The sequence below is a fragment of the Ischnura elegans genome, chromosome 2 (assembly GCF_921293095.1).
Source record: "Ischnura elegans chromosome 2, ioIscEleg1.1, whole genome shotgun sequence".
Lineage (NCBI taxonomy): Eukaryota > Metazoa > Arthropoda > Insecta > Odonata > Coenagrionidae > Ischnura > Ischnura elegans.
Window position 1 is genome coordinate 71,825,045 of NC_060247.1, and position 15,475 is coordinate 71,840,519.

General features: G+C 34.8%; 1 protein-coding gene across 2 annotated transcripts in view; it reads left to right on the forward strand.

The window, feature by feature from the left end:
• The first annotated feature begins 310 nt into the window (after window positions 1-310).
• Window positions 311-15,475, forward strand: part of LOC124153937 (histone-lysine N-methyltransferase eggless) — a 43,740-nt gene continuing 28,575 nt past the window's right edge. Inside the window, exons 1-11 of one of the 2 annotated variants that reach the window (XM_046527349.1) lie at window positions 311-756; window positions 956-1,064; window positions 3,121-3,261; window positions 3,345-3,442; window positions 5,281-5,365; window positions 7,572-7,639; window positions 8,000-8,194; window positions 11,263-11,498; window positions 11,586-11,785; window positions 12,249-12,454; window positions 15,361-15,424. In XM_046527349.1, coding sequence (XP_046383305.1) covers window positions 562-756; window positions 956-1,064; window positions 3,121-3,261; window positions 3,345-3,442; window positions 5,281-5,365; window positions 7,572-7,639; window positions 8,000-8,194; window positions 11,263-11,498; window positions 11,586-11,785; window positions 12,249-12,454; window positions 15,361-15,424 — 1,597 coding nt within the window. In that variant the 5' untranslated portion in view covers window positions 311-561. The remainder of the gene's footprint in view (window positions 757-955; window positions 1,065-3,120; window positions 3,262-3,344; window positions 3,443-5,280; window positions 5,366-7,571; window positions 7,640-7,999; window positions 8,195-11,262; window positions 11,499-11,585; window positions 11,786-12,248; window positions 12,455-15,360; window positions 15,425-15,475) is intronic. The other variant, XM_046527351.1, reaches the window with a different exon arrangement.

Below are 15,475 nucleotides of genomic sequence, written 5' to 3' on the forward strand. Positions count from 1 at the left end.
AATGACCTATGGCCTCAATTATGGCCTAATGCTCATTCAGAAAGAAAATTGTACTACATGAACAATTGTGTGTCTCGGAAAGATACTACTCCGAAGCCACGAGTAACAAGGTATGGGCTACGAACTAATGTTCCAAGGTGATATCCAATTATTGATGTCGAATGTAAAACAATAAACCCTCTCGATTTTTGCAGATTTATCTAATACTTTGAGACATGTGTTGTAACTACTCCTGCCTTTTCGTCGTGGTCACTGTTATCATGCTTTAAAAAGATCCGCGTAAATGGAGGAGATGGGATGGAATAAAAAAAATGAAGTCGTTTTAGCGTTACACCGGTCTCAAATCCAAACCCAAACAACGTTTATTTCACCTGTGTTGTTGTGACTGGTTGTGACATTCTGCGAGTGTGGTAGAGCACAGCACGGCGTGGAAAAAGCCAAAAAGCCTCTAGGGCAGTGGTGCATCACTACGTCGAAGTTTTGTGTTTATTTTGTTTGTCCTATGCCGTCAAATAACGAACATTCTTACTCGTGATGTTAGATTTTTCATTGTGAACTATAATGGAAAATTTAAGTGGAGATATTAAAACAGCACAAAAAGGAGAATGGATGTGTTGCAATTCCTACTGCAACTCAAAATCTACCAGTTATACCATTGCCCCGAAGGTAGTTACGAAATATTTTCAAGTTCATGCTGGAAAACGTAAACAATACGTTTGCGATGTTTGTTTGCAAGAATATGTGGAACACACGCAGGTAGTTTAATCTAATTCTCTATTTGATTTCTTAAACTTAGTCAGTTGTGTGATAGTTGTTATGCTATGAGTTAACGGTCTGAAGTCGTAAATTGACTTTAATATCAATGTTTATTCAGTTATTGTCTTTTCGTCCGAATTCTTTTAGAACGTTTTCTTTATTTTCCGTAAATATGTGCTCGTTCTTTTCCATTTCTCAGAATATGGCCAAGTGGTTATTGGAGAAGAAGCCACTTTTTAGGTTTCCACTTCCAGAGCAAAAGGAAACCGTTGTAATCGACTCAGATGACGAAGAATCGGACGAAGATGGTAAGTTTGGTATTCAGTAAATCTGTAATTGGCTTGGTGAAAGTTTAGCAATTGCTCAGAATTGTTGCGAATTTGCCGAACAATTCGCTATTTCATTATCTTCGTAAGTTTAATTACTTTCAAATTTTATTTAATAGATTTTCTGTTATTAGTTACATTATGATGATGGGGATGTTGTGAACGAGTCTAATCTTCCTGATTTACAAAGGTATCCAGATCAAAATGTTAAAAGCAGGGCATTTGACTGGGAAGAGAAGGGTATTTTGGGAAATATAGTGACAGCTCATCAAATTACAATTCATTTAATCACCAAGAACAATATATGTGAAAACAATATATCTAAATTTAAATATGGTTATTGACATTATTTATTCTTTTGCTTAGAGGCAATTTCCTCTGTAGCTTTGGACTTGGCAACTAATGCATGCAAACTTGAGCTCTTGAGTACAAAATAAGTGAGTGATCAATGATAACTAGAGCAGGATAGTTGAAATAATAAGTCTATGTAGTACTATTGCCTTCTTTCTTGTGGAAGCTCTGTTAAAAAATGAAGGATTTGAGAATTACGGAAGGAGGAAAATGAGGCAAAGTAATTCCTTTCTGGACCATTTCAGGTAGAGAACTTCCCTTTTTAGTTTGCAATAAGGTCCATTCCCTTTCATTCTACCTATAAATCCAGTGGAGTAGCCAAGAATTTCATTCTGGGGGTGTACAAAATCAGGGGAAAAATAAAAAAAAAACGGTGCCAAGCAGAGGCTACATGATTTGAACACTTTTCATCGACAAAAAAACTTAATTTGTCAAATAAATGTTTTGCAAAGTCATGATTTTTCAATATTTTGTTTTCTTTTATGAATCAAAGTAATTGTGTTTTTATATTTCGGGAGGGTTGTCCGCCCCCCCCCCCCCTTGGCTATGCCACTGTATTATAATTGTCCTAATAAAAATAATCCTATTTGAAAATAAAGTCAGCTATTTTGTTTAAATACACATCTTCTAAGATCTATGTATTAAAAGGCCAAGGATGCACAGGTATAGCCACTATTTTAGTACACATGATAACAAATAAACATAAATAAATGGAAGTCCAGTAACCTGGCTGAAGGAGCTACAGTAGCGACTAGTGGTCATTGTGCTAATGCTATGTAATTGCTCTTGAACTTAATGGCTGAGGAGACAGGCAGATGGCTGCACTTAGTCTGCATGTTGAAATTACATATTCCAACAAATTTTTCCCTTGAAATTGGTTTTTAGCATCCTCTCCCTGGTTATTACTCACTGCATCCTGTCTTTATTTCCTCTGAATCTCCCAAAAATGTTTCCACCGTGGCATTTCTTCTACCCTTCTCCACACCTTCATCTTTAATGTCTCTATTATTTCTTGTCCACTTTCCGCAGTGTCCGCAACCGAGACTGTGCTGATAAGATCATTTCTCCTCACTTTTTTATGTTTGGGACCTGGTTCAAGACGAAAGGACCACATTTGCTTGAAATTAAAGAATTGAGTGCCATTCTATAAAAATTAATTTGAAATGTACTTCAAGCCGTACACTTAGCTGGTTAAACCTTTTTAGTGACTTTACAGATGTTATGAAAACGGATTGTCTGTCAAATTTTCTGGTAATAGGTAGTATTTAGCCGTCTGTTGGTGAGAAAAATCTGTAATTAAATATGGGAGTCTCAAGAAATATATGATGACTGAAGATTAGTTGAAATTTGGGTCGGCAATCAAATAACCAGTGTGAGCTAAATGAATAAAATTTATCATTTTTGTTAAGAATGTCCTATATAATGGTGGAGATGTAAGGGGAACCTTCCCTGTTTTTATTTACTCGTTAGACCTTATTTATGAGTTCGTTCTCATTATATTTAGTTCATATTGATAATCTCATCATTTGTTCATTCTGATACATAGTATAAACAAGCCTACTTTTATGTTTTGAAAATTAAAAAATTCATTATAATTAAAGACATTGATGTGGAAACGTTGACTATAATTTCAAGTAATGTTAATTTTTTCTGTTGTCAGTTTCTCATTATGTTTTATTATTTTAAGGCATTTACCCAGAAGATATTCCAATGGAAATAGAAGATGATTTGAAAGAGGTTTTTGACGAGGTCATAAGTAAAATTGACCTTAAAAATCAGTACTCCTCAAATATTCAAGTTTTGGTAGAAGACATGGAGAAGTTGAATGGTAACTACCTTTTTGAAATATAAATGGAAAGAATGTGTCCGAATGCTTTTATTTTTTTTCTCATGTGAGTATGTTTATTTCAGAAAAGTTGCATGAAGAAGTTGAGTCCTTGAATAATTTTCAACGTGAGGTTGACGCCCTGCGAGATAAATTCTATGCCGCATTTGAACCTCAAAGAAAGGTAAGTATTCCATTGATATGTATATGTTATAATTTCATATTTTCAGTTCTTCAAAGTGATTGTTAATTAGTCAATGATTTTCATGTTTCCTGGTTATTTATTAAAAAATCAATTGAAGTATAGGTCATTTTAAGTGGTCAAAATTCTGTCCTCTTCCAGTGTTTAGGGTTATTATGAGTTCCATTATCAGAGCTACATAAGATGAAGTATGTGAGGGTACAACAATGACATTTCATGGATAATTATAAACTCATCAACATCAATGCAATTTACAAATATGCTACATCAGTAATACATTGAATGTATTAATTATTATTACTGATATGTATTAGGAATTATGAAGTAACCTTGGATAAAATTTTTGGGTAATTTATCCTTCATAAATTGTACTGATGTTAATGAGCCTATGAATCGTTATTTTTGTACCCTCATGTATTTTATCTTATGTATCCATTATGATGGATTTTTTTTGCTCCAACTTCTAATTGAAATGGATATATAAACCAAAAGGTGGACAAGAAGGATGTTATTTCTAAAAATTAATGCAGCAGTGTATGGGTTATTTATGACCTCACATAATGCACTAAGATGTCGAATTATTACTTAGTTAGGTTGACTCATTAATAGTACTGTGTGAGAGTCTCTTCTCAGCATTCTAGATGAGACTTGAATTTCTCGGCATTATTTGAACAAGACTCTCAGCATGGCGAGAATCTCGCCTAGGTGGGGAGGCTTGACAAGATGCGAGAAGTCTCGCCCCTTTAAGACTTCTCGACACCATCCAAACTCCCGGGCAAGGCGGGAATTTCCGATGAGCACCACAATCAGTCAATAATAGAGTTTACTTTACTCCCTTATGACTTTTACGGATTTATTCACACTATGAAAATATTTTATTTAATGAATTACCCTCTGCATCCATTTTTTTAATGTGTGGGCATGATGCCAATAGAGTTCCTAACATGAGATTTGGAAAAGTTTTTTATTTCCTTGTCCTGACCTCTATATTTGATATTGAATTTGAATCTTGGAGTGTAGGTCTTAAATTTGAAATGCAAATTTTGCCTACCTTACTGTTTATTCATGAACCATTATCAGGGTTTAAAATGAATATAGAAAGGGCATATCATTTTGATACATAGTCATATTAAAGGGTTACATTGATGTTTTTTTATTACAGTAATATAATAAAAAAGAAACATTCAGCTGTAAATTAAAATATATTAAGAGACTATAGTTTAATTCTATAGAATTTTGATGCAACCTATTGCAATGTTTATTTATGGTAACTAAGATTTATGGTTATCTGTCAATTTTGGTTTGTTAAATTATAACAAATGCTTAAAATGTCAATGTCCATATTTTATTACAGCTATTTTGGTTTGGAAATAAATACCATCTCTTTAAATAATCTTTTTTAAAATTATTTCCAGTGTCTAAAATAGAGGAATAAAATAGAAAAAGTCTCATCTCAGGTGGTCGAGAGTCTTGCACAGCCCTACTCATTAAGTGAATTAAAAGTGTTTCTGAGAAACCAGGATTACATCTTATACTTAAATGTACTTAAAGGAGAAATTAAAATAGTCGCATGTAGTTCATTAAAACATTTCTTTCCCATCTCTAGATAATCATCAGCTAACTTCAGTCAGCAGTCGGTGAGATTGGATATCAAGTACATATATGGTTATATCTAGTGCTGTAGGAGTGAATATTAGCTCTTGTCTTAGTAGCAGACAAGTTATTTCTATTGTGCAATTTCATATATACATGGAAACTGCTAAAGTATGCACATGTTGTTTATATATTATTTGTTAATGTATTTTTTTATTTAACCCTAGGAACTGCCTCCTGTTGAAATTATTGATGATGATCTGCCTAGTGGATCAGGAAGAATCACACCTCGCAAATTGAATGCAGGGCCTGGTGGGTTGAATTTGTATGAATTATCTATTGTGAAGCAATTTGAGGGTATATTACTCTGGCTATATGATTCAAAATGGAAACTTTTCTAAGTTAACAAGTGTTTTGGTTTTTCCAGCTTTTATAGATGACATACTTTTATGCTAATAAGAAAATTAGTTTACCTATCATGCAGTCAGTGTGGGTAAACTTTTCTCTGGATTCCCACCACACTGTTTACCTATATATCTACTTCATTTATATTAATTTCAATCATTCCTTTATTTATTTTTACTAGGGATGTGCGAGTACTCAAAAATCCGTGTCGAGTCAAGTACTTGATACTTGACTTGAGTGTTTTGAGTCACATCACAAATGTCGAGTCGAGTAGTTTCGGTTGCAGAGCTTTCGAGGCTAGTAGGTCCAGCAATCTGCCTACAGTAAGCACTATGATGAAACTCATGTAATAACATCATTTTTAAAGTCGATAAGTCAATGCCTCACCCAGGGAGTTTCAACTTGCTGTATACACTTAAGTTGTCGATGTGGATGCCGAATACCTTTTCATCAGCTGCGGCGGCCGGTCGTCTTCCGACCCGGCGGTGTATTCGGTGTAATCGAAGTGGACCGCTGCAACGTTCATACCTTCCTATGCAATACTTTTGTACCCTACCAAACTCTCTTCACTCAAAAATGGCGAGAGAATACATAAACATTTTTTATGATTTCTGAAATAAAGAAAAATATGTAACTTTAAGGTTTTGGCGGACAATGCCGGTTTTTCCCAGTGTTTGACGTCACAATACATATTTAAGCCTTTTTGATTACTTTATTCCTTTGTTGTATTCAGTTTCTAACTTCAATTAAAAAAACAAGAGTTGCTAAGGTTGGTTAAACTACGTGAGAAATATAGAATATTTTTTGCTCAGCAAAGCTAAAGCTATTCTATGGTTCGTTCGCTTCGTCCACTTAAATTCATTGAAGATTCAAGATCCATAAAAATCGTTGATATAAATTTAAATAAGAATTCCCAATGTTCCCAAATTTGCAATTTTGGAAAGAAAATATGTACTACTGAAACCACGATAGTGTGTAGCGAAAGACACTTTTCTGCAGGTAGTAATACTTAAACATGGAGATATCAAAACCTGCTGCCTGAGTATGTAGACCAATTGGTTTTTCTGCATTAGAATTTGATAGGATCATATATTTCATGATTCGATTGCGTAGCATTCAATTTTTATTATAGCTGTGCAAATCCCTTTACTCAGGGTTCTTCCAAGCAGTTGGGATAAATATATTTTTTAAATTTTCGACATTTTACAAGAGGTTAATTCATTTCAATTGTCCTTATGGAACTGTTTAAGACACATAGATGTGTATTTATCTTCTAATTCTGACACAATTACCATCAGCATTCCTCATTATCTTTTCGTTTTTACATTGAACTAAGCATTTAGAATAGAAATTTCATAAAGGGATTGGAAAATTTCTAAATATATTGGAGCAGGCATTATTGTATTGCCTGGTCCAGAAATTGTCATAGTCGACTCGAGATCATAAAGTGCTACTTGCACATCCATAATTTTTACCCATGTTTATGCAGAAAAAATGTGCGTAAAACGCCAAAAATAGAAGTTTATTCATTTACACGTTCATTTTTTATTTATGCATCACATTTTTGCTAATGCGTTCACTGTACTTGCCTTACTATATATTGTCATTCATGTGTAATTGTATGCATTGGAGTAGAACATATCAAATTAAATTATTATTAATTAGAAATTTTCCAGCTATAAGGTTTGCATATTAAAACTGGTTCCTACTACGTTTAATGATTTGTTAGCTCAGTAGTTTTCCCTATTTATTCAATTGAGCTGCCCAGTCATTTGTATTTACATACATATATAAGGATACACCCTTAATAAACCAATGACCACCCAACATAATGATAATATTTTTTTGGGTAACCATCGGTAGTCGCTTAATATAAGTTTCACTATAATTTGTAGAATGAATGGGTTTAGGCCGTACTGGGAATTGAAGAGGGATGTTCTATTTGGAAATGGTGAACAGTGGGGGTGATTCTCAAAATGATGTCAAACCTAACTTAAATGGTAGAATACCTTTTAACAACGATAATAACTTACTTACAGTGTTTTAATTAAATATTCAAATGATTAACATTAACAATATTTAACTGAGTATTTGTTTCTGTGATTAATTTTAGGTGTAGCCATGAAAAGAGTCACCCAAGTGCATAGGAATACATTGGATGCTTTGACCAACACTCCTGTGGTAAGATCTATTCATTCATAAAAACTTACATTTATGTCACCAGTTTATTTTCTCTGCTTGAATAATTGCATTAAGATGTTTTATAGCTCCTTTCTTCTTTCAGTAGAGATAAAAAATATTCATATAATTTTACATGCATACTTGGCAGTTTTGTTGACCTCTGAATTGAAAAGTTAATGAATATATGCAGCTGGATTTTTGTATACTATGTTGTCCATTTGATCAATTAATTCATAAAGAGCTGATTTTATTTGTCAAATAGTGAAATAACCTAATTCATTAGACTGCCATCTTTTGAAACATAGTGGTATGCACTTCCAGAGATAGAAATCAAAGCTAACAAATCATTTTCATTTTCAGGGTGGTGCACAGCCTGAGGTTGAAATTGAAGCATTGGGCTCCGTTTCAGCATCAGCTCCAGTTAAACTTCCCCCTCCAGGTGTGTTAGAAAGACCACGACCAAAGGTGGGAGATATCGTCCATGTTATGAAGAATAATCACTTTGGTGTTTGGTCAAAAGCAAGAATTCATGAAATCCTCGAGAGGGAGACTGAGGTAATGCCGTAGGTTACTTGTTGCGTGTAGACTTTATTTTCATATCTTAGGCTTTCAGTGAAGTCTCTTGATTTATATCAAGACTGCTGCTATAAGAGGTTATGCTGAAATGAGAAAACTTTTAAATTTCTTATATACAGAGGCGGAAAAAATTAGTGCTAAGCTCATTGGTATCTGAATAAATTGCAGTATAATACACTACTCACTGTACCACCAGGATGATTGTGCTCTTTAGCAATTTCAATTCACATAATGTCAGCTGCGTTTACAGATGTCCCTACAATAGTATCTATTTTAGGTGAGATGGGGGCAAAAGCATTATTTGAAAAATTTGTGATAGAATTCGCTGTTGAGTCTTTAGTTAGTTGTCATACCGGACTAATATGGTTGAATTTCCTCGGTAGAAGAGGTATTTAATTTCAAAATTCCCAGTTATATGTGAACATTACGTTTAAAAAATTTTAAAAGTTCCTAGTTCCTGAGCTGGCCACATTCATTTGCCAATGAGCTTTGCAATAATTTTTTCCACCGCTGTACTTATGTGAAATTTACAATGTTTTTTCATTTGAACTCTAGGCAATTTCATAAAGTCGTGCTGCAAACTATTGGTTTTATTAAAGGTGATAATTTTCCACTTGCAGTTATTGCATTGTCTTGCTTGTGTTTCAGTGTCCTGTCAAAGTTGAAGTTTTCCATCCTTTGTTTATGCTACTTACTAAAAGAAGGAATGCTTCTATTGCTTATTGATTTTTAAATCCCTGAATAAATTAGTTGCATTAGCTACCTAGCTTAATTTTACATATGGTCAATTATACTTACAGACTCCCAATTATCCGGTTGCGGTTTATCCAGGTTGCGGATTATCCGTGTGTGAGTTTACGGTCCTTTGAAGTTTTCTGCGATCTTTATAAAAAATAAAATTGGACACAAAATTATCAATATATTTGCATTTTTTAAATGCAATGCTGCACCGTACTAATTATTTCCAATCGGATCCCCTTAATTACTTTATCTACTTACTGACAAGGAATGTTTCATGTTGACTTGGACGTCTGCTCTAGCATTTTAGACGACGACCAGTGGCGAGAAAAGAACTCTTGATTAATTTCAGAACATTCTTCAATGGTTAATCATTCGTAAATTCAGGGAAATGTTACTTATGATCTACAATTGTATATTTCATATCACAAATGAGCAATTATTGCCGTGGCCTTGCATGTGGTTGAATATGGCCCAATGGAACCAGAAATATTGTCTCACTTGGGCATGTTTACACCGTTACCAATCAAGGCCAAACTGGAGAGGAATGGAATAGTAGAAGTGAAAGCAGTGGTGGAAGAGGAAGTAGAGATAGCATGAGTCATAGGCAAGCACTCGCCTGCGTAGACAATTTGCTTGAAGTCCTGGTTTCTATAACCGCTACCGCACGATGGCGTAATTGTCTGCCAATTGCCTTCACAAGAGTGCCATGCTCCTCTTTTCCAAGCATCGCGGTGCGGGATCGCATTCACTGATTACGGATCTGCGTCCAGCAGCAGTTGCATTCTGGGCAACTTGTACGAGATGCGACTACTCGGCATGGCGCCACCAGGGTAGTTTCCAATGTCTCGCAGTGGTTTTTTAAGCATTCGTGCAAACCACTTTTCTGAATCTGTGACCTCGCTGCCATGGGTGCATCGTTTTTCGGAAACCAGGTATTGCATGAAGCAGTAGGAATACGAGTACAATCATGGTTATCACAGCGAAAAAGATCGTGGTCAGGAAGAGATAGCTCTTAAAGATTCCAGAAAGCAATCTAAAATAATAGGCAATGTGCCTAAGTAATGATATATTGTTTGATTTACGTAAATTATGAAAATTACTAGAAATCAAAGTAAAGTAAGGAAATAAAACTTTGTAAGGTTCACTGTTATTTAATTATGGGCACGACCCGGGTTTCGTAACTTGGTTACATCGTCAGGTGACTGATCTTGCATGCATCATACATTTATACACAAAGTACACAAGTGACTGTGAGGACATCTGTTGGAAAGGAAAAGGACTGGTTGAAAGAGCGGGGGTGAGGGTTAAACACGGACTGAAACAGGGAGAGGGGGTGGGGAAAAGGGGGAAAGGGAAAACCCCCTCTCCCTATTTCAGTCCGTGTTTAACCCTCACCCCCGCTCTTTCAACCAGTCCTTTTCCTTTCCAATAGATGTACTCACAGTCACTTGTGTACTTTGTGTATAAATGTATGATGCATGCAAGATCAGTCACCTGACGATGTAACCAAGTTACGAAACCCGGGTCGTGCCCATAATTAAATAACAGTGAACCTTACAAAGTTTTATTTCCTTACTTCCAATATGGAGAGGTTTCACAAAGTAAAGCGTGAAGTTATTAGTTATAAAATCAAAGTAAAGTTTGGATTATCCGTGTTTTCCAATTATTCCTGCTGCCTCTCCCCATGATTAGCCCGGATAATTGGGAGTGTACTGTATTAGGTCAGAATCAAGAGATTTAAATTGTTTTATCATGACCAGAATGTTGCTTTTTTATCATTTACAGCTATACTTAATTTACATACAGACTATGTTGGTAAAAACACATATCAAGGATAACATTAGATCCTGATTCTTTGCTTTAAATTTATTTTTTGGCTTTTGAGTTCTGCTACATATGTATCAATTTTTATACAGTTCTTAGTTCTAATACTGATGATATAATTTTTTGATGGAGGCAGGAGATAAATTTGAGGGAATGGGTTAAAAATTATTTTAAATTTATTGTACCTAATTGCATTGTGATTATGCTCATGACTACAAAATGTGTATTGTGTGGGAAATTATGCACTTTATTGAACTTTAGGTTTACTAAAAATCATCATCCTGACAGTGTATACTCACCAAGGTGTATTGATTCCACTAGGTAAATTAATACATCTGTTTCTCTCAATACGAAAATTTATTACCCTGATATGTGCATAAATGATAATTTTCATGCAGGCTTGTGAAAATTATATTAGGGGCAGTGGTTTTCAAATGACTTTTTGTAAATGTTTAAGATTCTCATGATACCTTTTATTCTAGTGTTTTTATCGCATCAAGTATGAGCAATCCTATCGTAAAGGGCAACAAGTCAAAATTGTCACTGGACGTCAAATGGCCTATAGTTACCAATGCCCTACCAGAATACCTGTGGGTACTCGAGTCATTGCAATATTCCGAGAAGATGAAAACTCCAATTCAAATAAAGTGGGAATGCCAAAGGAGAGCTATTATTGTGGTGTTACTGCTGAAAATCCTCGATCAACAAATAACTTTAGGTTTGTGGATAACTGATGAGCATTTGTTTGTCATAGTTTTCTTGGTGTTGAGTGAAAAAATGTTTTATGCATTGCTATTTTCTTCAGGTATTTAATCTTTTTTGATGATGGATATGCTCAGTATGTTCGTCATGAGAAAATATTAGTTGTGTGTGAATCCTCACCTAATGTATGGGAGGATATCCACGCAGACTCTCGTGGTTTTGTCAAGAAGTATTTGGAAGCCTATCCAGAGAGGCCAATGGTTAGGCTCAACACTGGTCATGTACTCAGGACAGAGTGGAATGGTATGTATGATATTGTACATTTTTTCTGTTTAAAATTTGTATGTGTGGAGACTGTAGTTACAAACTGAATGGAGAATAATGTATGTACGTGTATTCGTTATTTAGCTTGGGATTGTATATTTGGCATGTGAACTTCACATGTCTATATTTATGCTTATTCTGTTCTTTATTTTTGGGGCTTGTCATTCAGTGAAAATTTTGGGATTTTTAATCGTACATGGCACATAAAATTAGAATGTTTATTGATGAAAATGAATTAAAATTAAAAATTTATTGGTGATTTCATACAAAGAGGTATTTATCTTAATTATATTGTTATTATATATACTGTTACTTTTCATTTACTGTGCTATTGTTTGTTATCTTTTATATATTATTTATTTAGGAACAGCCAATGTAAAGGCCTTTGTGCCGTTTTTGGTGATGAAATAAATAAATAAATTATATGTTCTTTCCATTTTAGGCAAGTGGTGGGTTGCACGAGTTTTGCAGGTGGATGGATCTTTGGTACATCTTCATTTTGATGCAGACGGAAGGACAGAATGGATTTACCGTGGTTCAACTAGACTTGGTCCTTTATACACAGAATTTGCCAATGCCAATGCTCGGTCACAGAATATTGGCAACTTTAATAGGTCACGTGGACCTGGTATTGCATCCTTGAAGAAGGTAGGTTCAATTATTGGTTAAAAATGTTTTTCAGTGGTATTTGCTTTACGATGCAGTATTGAGTCCATTTTGAAACCATAGATGTCTTATTCTTTCTTATGGGTGCCAATCTGTCCTTTTTCAATGGAGATTAAAATTGACCATTAACATTTGTCTAAACTGGGATTTCTAAAACCAAATATTGTACATTATAAATACACTATTGGTGGGTAGAGAATCGCAATCAATGCCTTTCGTTTTCTTCGATGAAGGAAACTACCCTATCAGAGAATGCCTTTCATAAGGTGTCTTTTTTATTATATCCTCATTTTAATATTTTTTTTACCAAGTTCCTGGAGGGTTCAGGATATGTATCAGCTGGACCAATCTGAGTTTGAAATATGGGTTTTACAAATAAAGGGTTAAGTTGGTTTAACTAAGTAAAACTTGGCATTATTGTACTTCATTTCTATATTTATAGTAGTTTATCCTATTAGTAGTTTATAGTAGTTTATCCTAAGCCAATGAAAAAGTGTTGGTATTGAGATATAAATATTTATGCTCATTATTTTTGTCTACATTGGTCTAATAGTTTTAATTAACTTCAGCAAAGCTTTATTATAGGTATTGCATCAAACCTAAATTAAATTTAATAATAAGAAAAATAGAATTGACACATTCCTTCTTAAATTGAACTCAACATATGTTGTATAAATGATAGCTAGAGAGGTTAATTGCTTAACACTAGAATGACCAGGGTAAGCCGCATACCTAAAATGACCGCCAGTGGTCAATTGACTGTTTGCCCTTTTCTAGCGCTCTTTCATTCATTTTCCCTCCATATTTTTACCTAACGAGTGTAAAAGACTTCTGACTATGTTTTATGGTTTGATGTAGTGATAGGAAAGAAATTGAACTTGGCAAAAAAATATTTATGACACCTGAAAAAATTTTATCATAAAATAAAAATGTCTCACACTTGCATAGTTAAAAAATAATACGTAATGTGTTTTGAAACACCAATAGCAGTTCAAAACACATTATTTGCTGTTGCTCTCTTGGTTAAAAACATATATCAGGGAAAAAAATAAAAAAGACTGCATTAAAATGAAGCACTACAAATTTGGTCTCAAGGAATGTATTTCTTTACTCTCTTAGCACGTTTTCAAATTTTCTGATTACATACATTCATGGCATTCACACATGTATTTGGGAGACACACATCAGTGCTAAAATGAAATAATTTTCCTGGAACATTAAGAGACATTAATTTTTGCACTTGTAAATAAAAAAACCTGGGTTTTTTCTTGGTCAGAAACGGTGGTGCTAAGGAGATGCAAAATGCCGATATTGGCACTTCTGAAAATGCCTGGTGGAATCCAGGTAAAACTGTCATCACCATATGACAAAAAACCCAGTGAAAACTTGAAAAATAAATTAATCAAGAATGCCTCAGTAAACTACGAGACGACAAAAGAGACAGCACTTAGATAAAGTGACCGAAATTGAGGAATGAGATGCATATTTGAATCTCAAGGAGATAGAAAAGAACACTTTCAGAATGTGTTGTTATGTATTTCATTTATCGATCCTCTGAGTCTGTGATTAAACTTCAGCGTCTTAGTATTACGTCTTCTACAGACCAAGCATGACGGGACAATGAGACTGACATAGGGAGTGCCGATCAACTCAGAAATATATTCAAACACGTTCAATGAGCTCATTGTAGAAAATGTCTATGGAAGATGTAGAACGGAGGAGTGTTGAAGGAAACCATCAGAAGAAGCGAAGATCACGGGAAAGTGAGACTTCATGAAAGCGAAGGTGTTGACAGGGAGATGGTTGGAAATATCCATGATCATTTATATGACACTGGTAGCGATCACCAGAAATGCCTCTTAGCGACAGAGCGCATCAATTTTAGGGAAGAGAAAACAACAGACACTTTTGTGCCTCACTTTGTGAAAATTTCAAGTGCTATAATCTATGAAAATTGTTTATGCTTTGTCGCATTTGAAATAAATTTCATTCTTCCAATCAACTGAGCTCAAAAAAATGTTTTCACTGAATTTGTTTGAAAAGATTTAGTTTATATTGGAGAATTTAGGGGAATATCACCAGTTCTGATGAACCTGATGAACACAGAGTGGACTGAACTACGGGATTGGGTGCCTGCAGCATCTATGACGAGACAGTGTCCAGCATGCAAGTTGTAACACGTCGTCGTAAGGGTATTTCACGGGCGCTCACGGGTAGCCCCCCAGGCAATGCGGCGCAGGAGAAACGGTTGTGCGGCGGTGCCTGGGTATGTTGGCAGCAGCTACACATGAACGCAACAATGAAATTCAACTAAATGAATGTTCATCACTGCCCATAGAATACTAATTAGGCTTAGTAGTGACTCTTTACGATGCAATATACCTTGGTTTTGCTAACCTGTCTCTCCTTCACATAAACTGTAAAATCACACGTAAAAACTGTTTTAAAGATATGAGAGTCAAACTTGAGTAGTATTCGTGTGTGGTAAAGTGCACGCTATGATATTTGATGCCTTTGGAGGACTGGACTATTGGACTGGATCACTATGGTATTGGATGATTGGACACCAAGGATCGGCAAAGAGAGCTAAATTACGGTATAAAATACGAAAATGTTCAATTGACCGCTCGTGGTCATTCTAGGCAAAAGGTGACATTTCTCTGGACATGAATTTTTTCTCCACAAAAGAACCTCATTTTCAGGTTATTTGTTTGAAAATACTGAAAGTCAAAAAATTTCAGTGTTTTTGATTGGGAAATAATGAAATGATGCGTAAAAGAAAAACGCGAATGGTCAATTGACCACCCCTGGTCATTCTAGTGTTAAGGAAAACTTCATACTTAATTATTTAAAAGTTGTAGAGTAAATTTTGTTTCTTTTCTTTTCAGATGAACTTGCCATATGTGGAATATACCAGGGGAAATGAGATGGAACAAGATCCTGTCACTGCAGGTGGTTTTTCATTGTACTTAAGTGTAGCATAATTCATAGTTTAGATGCACT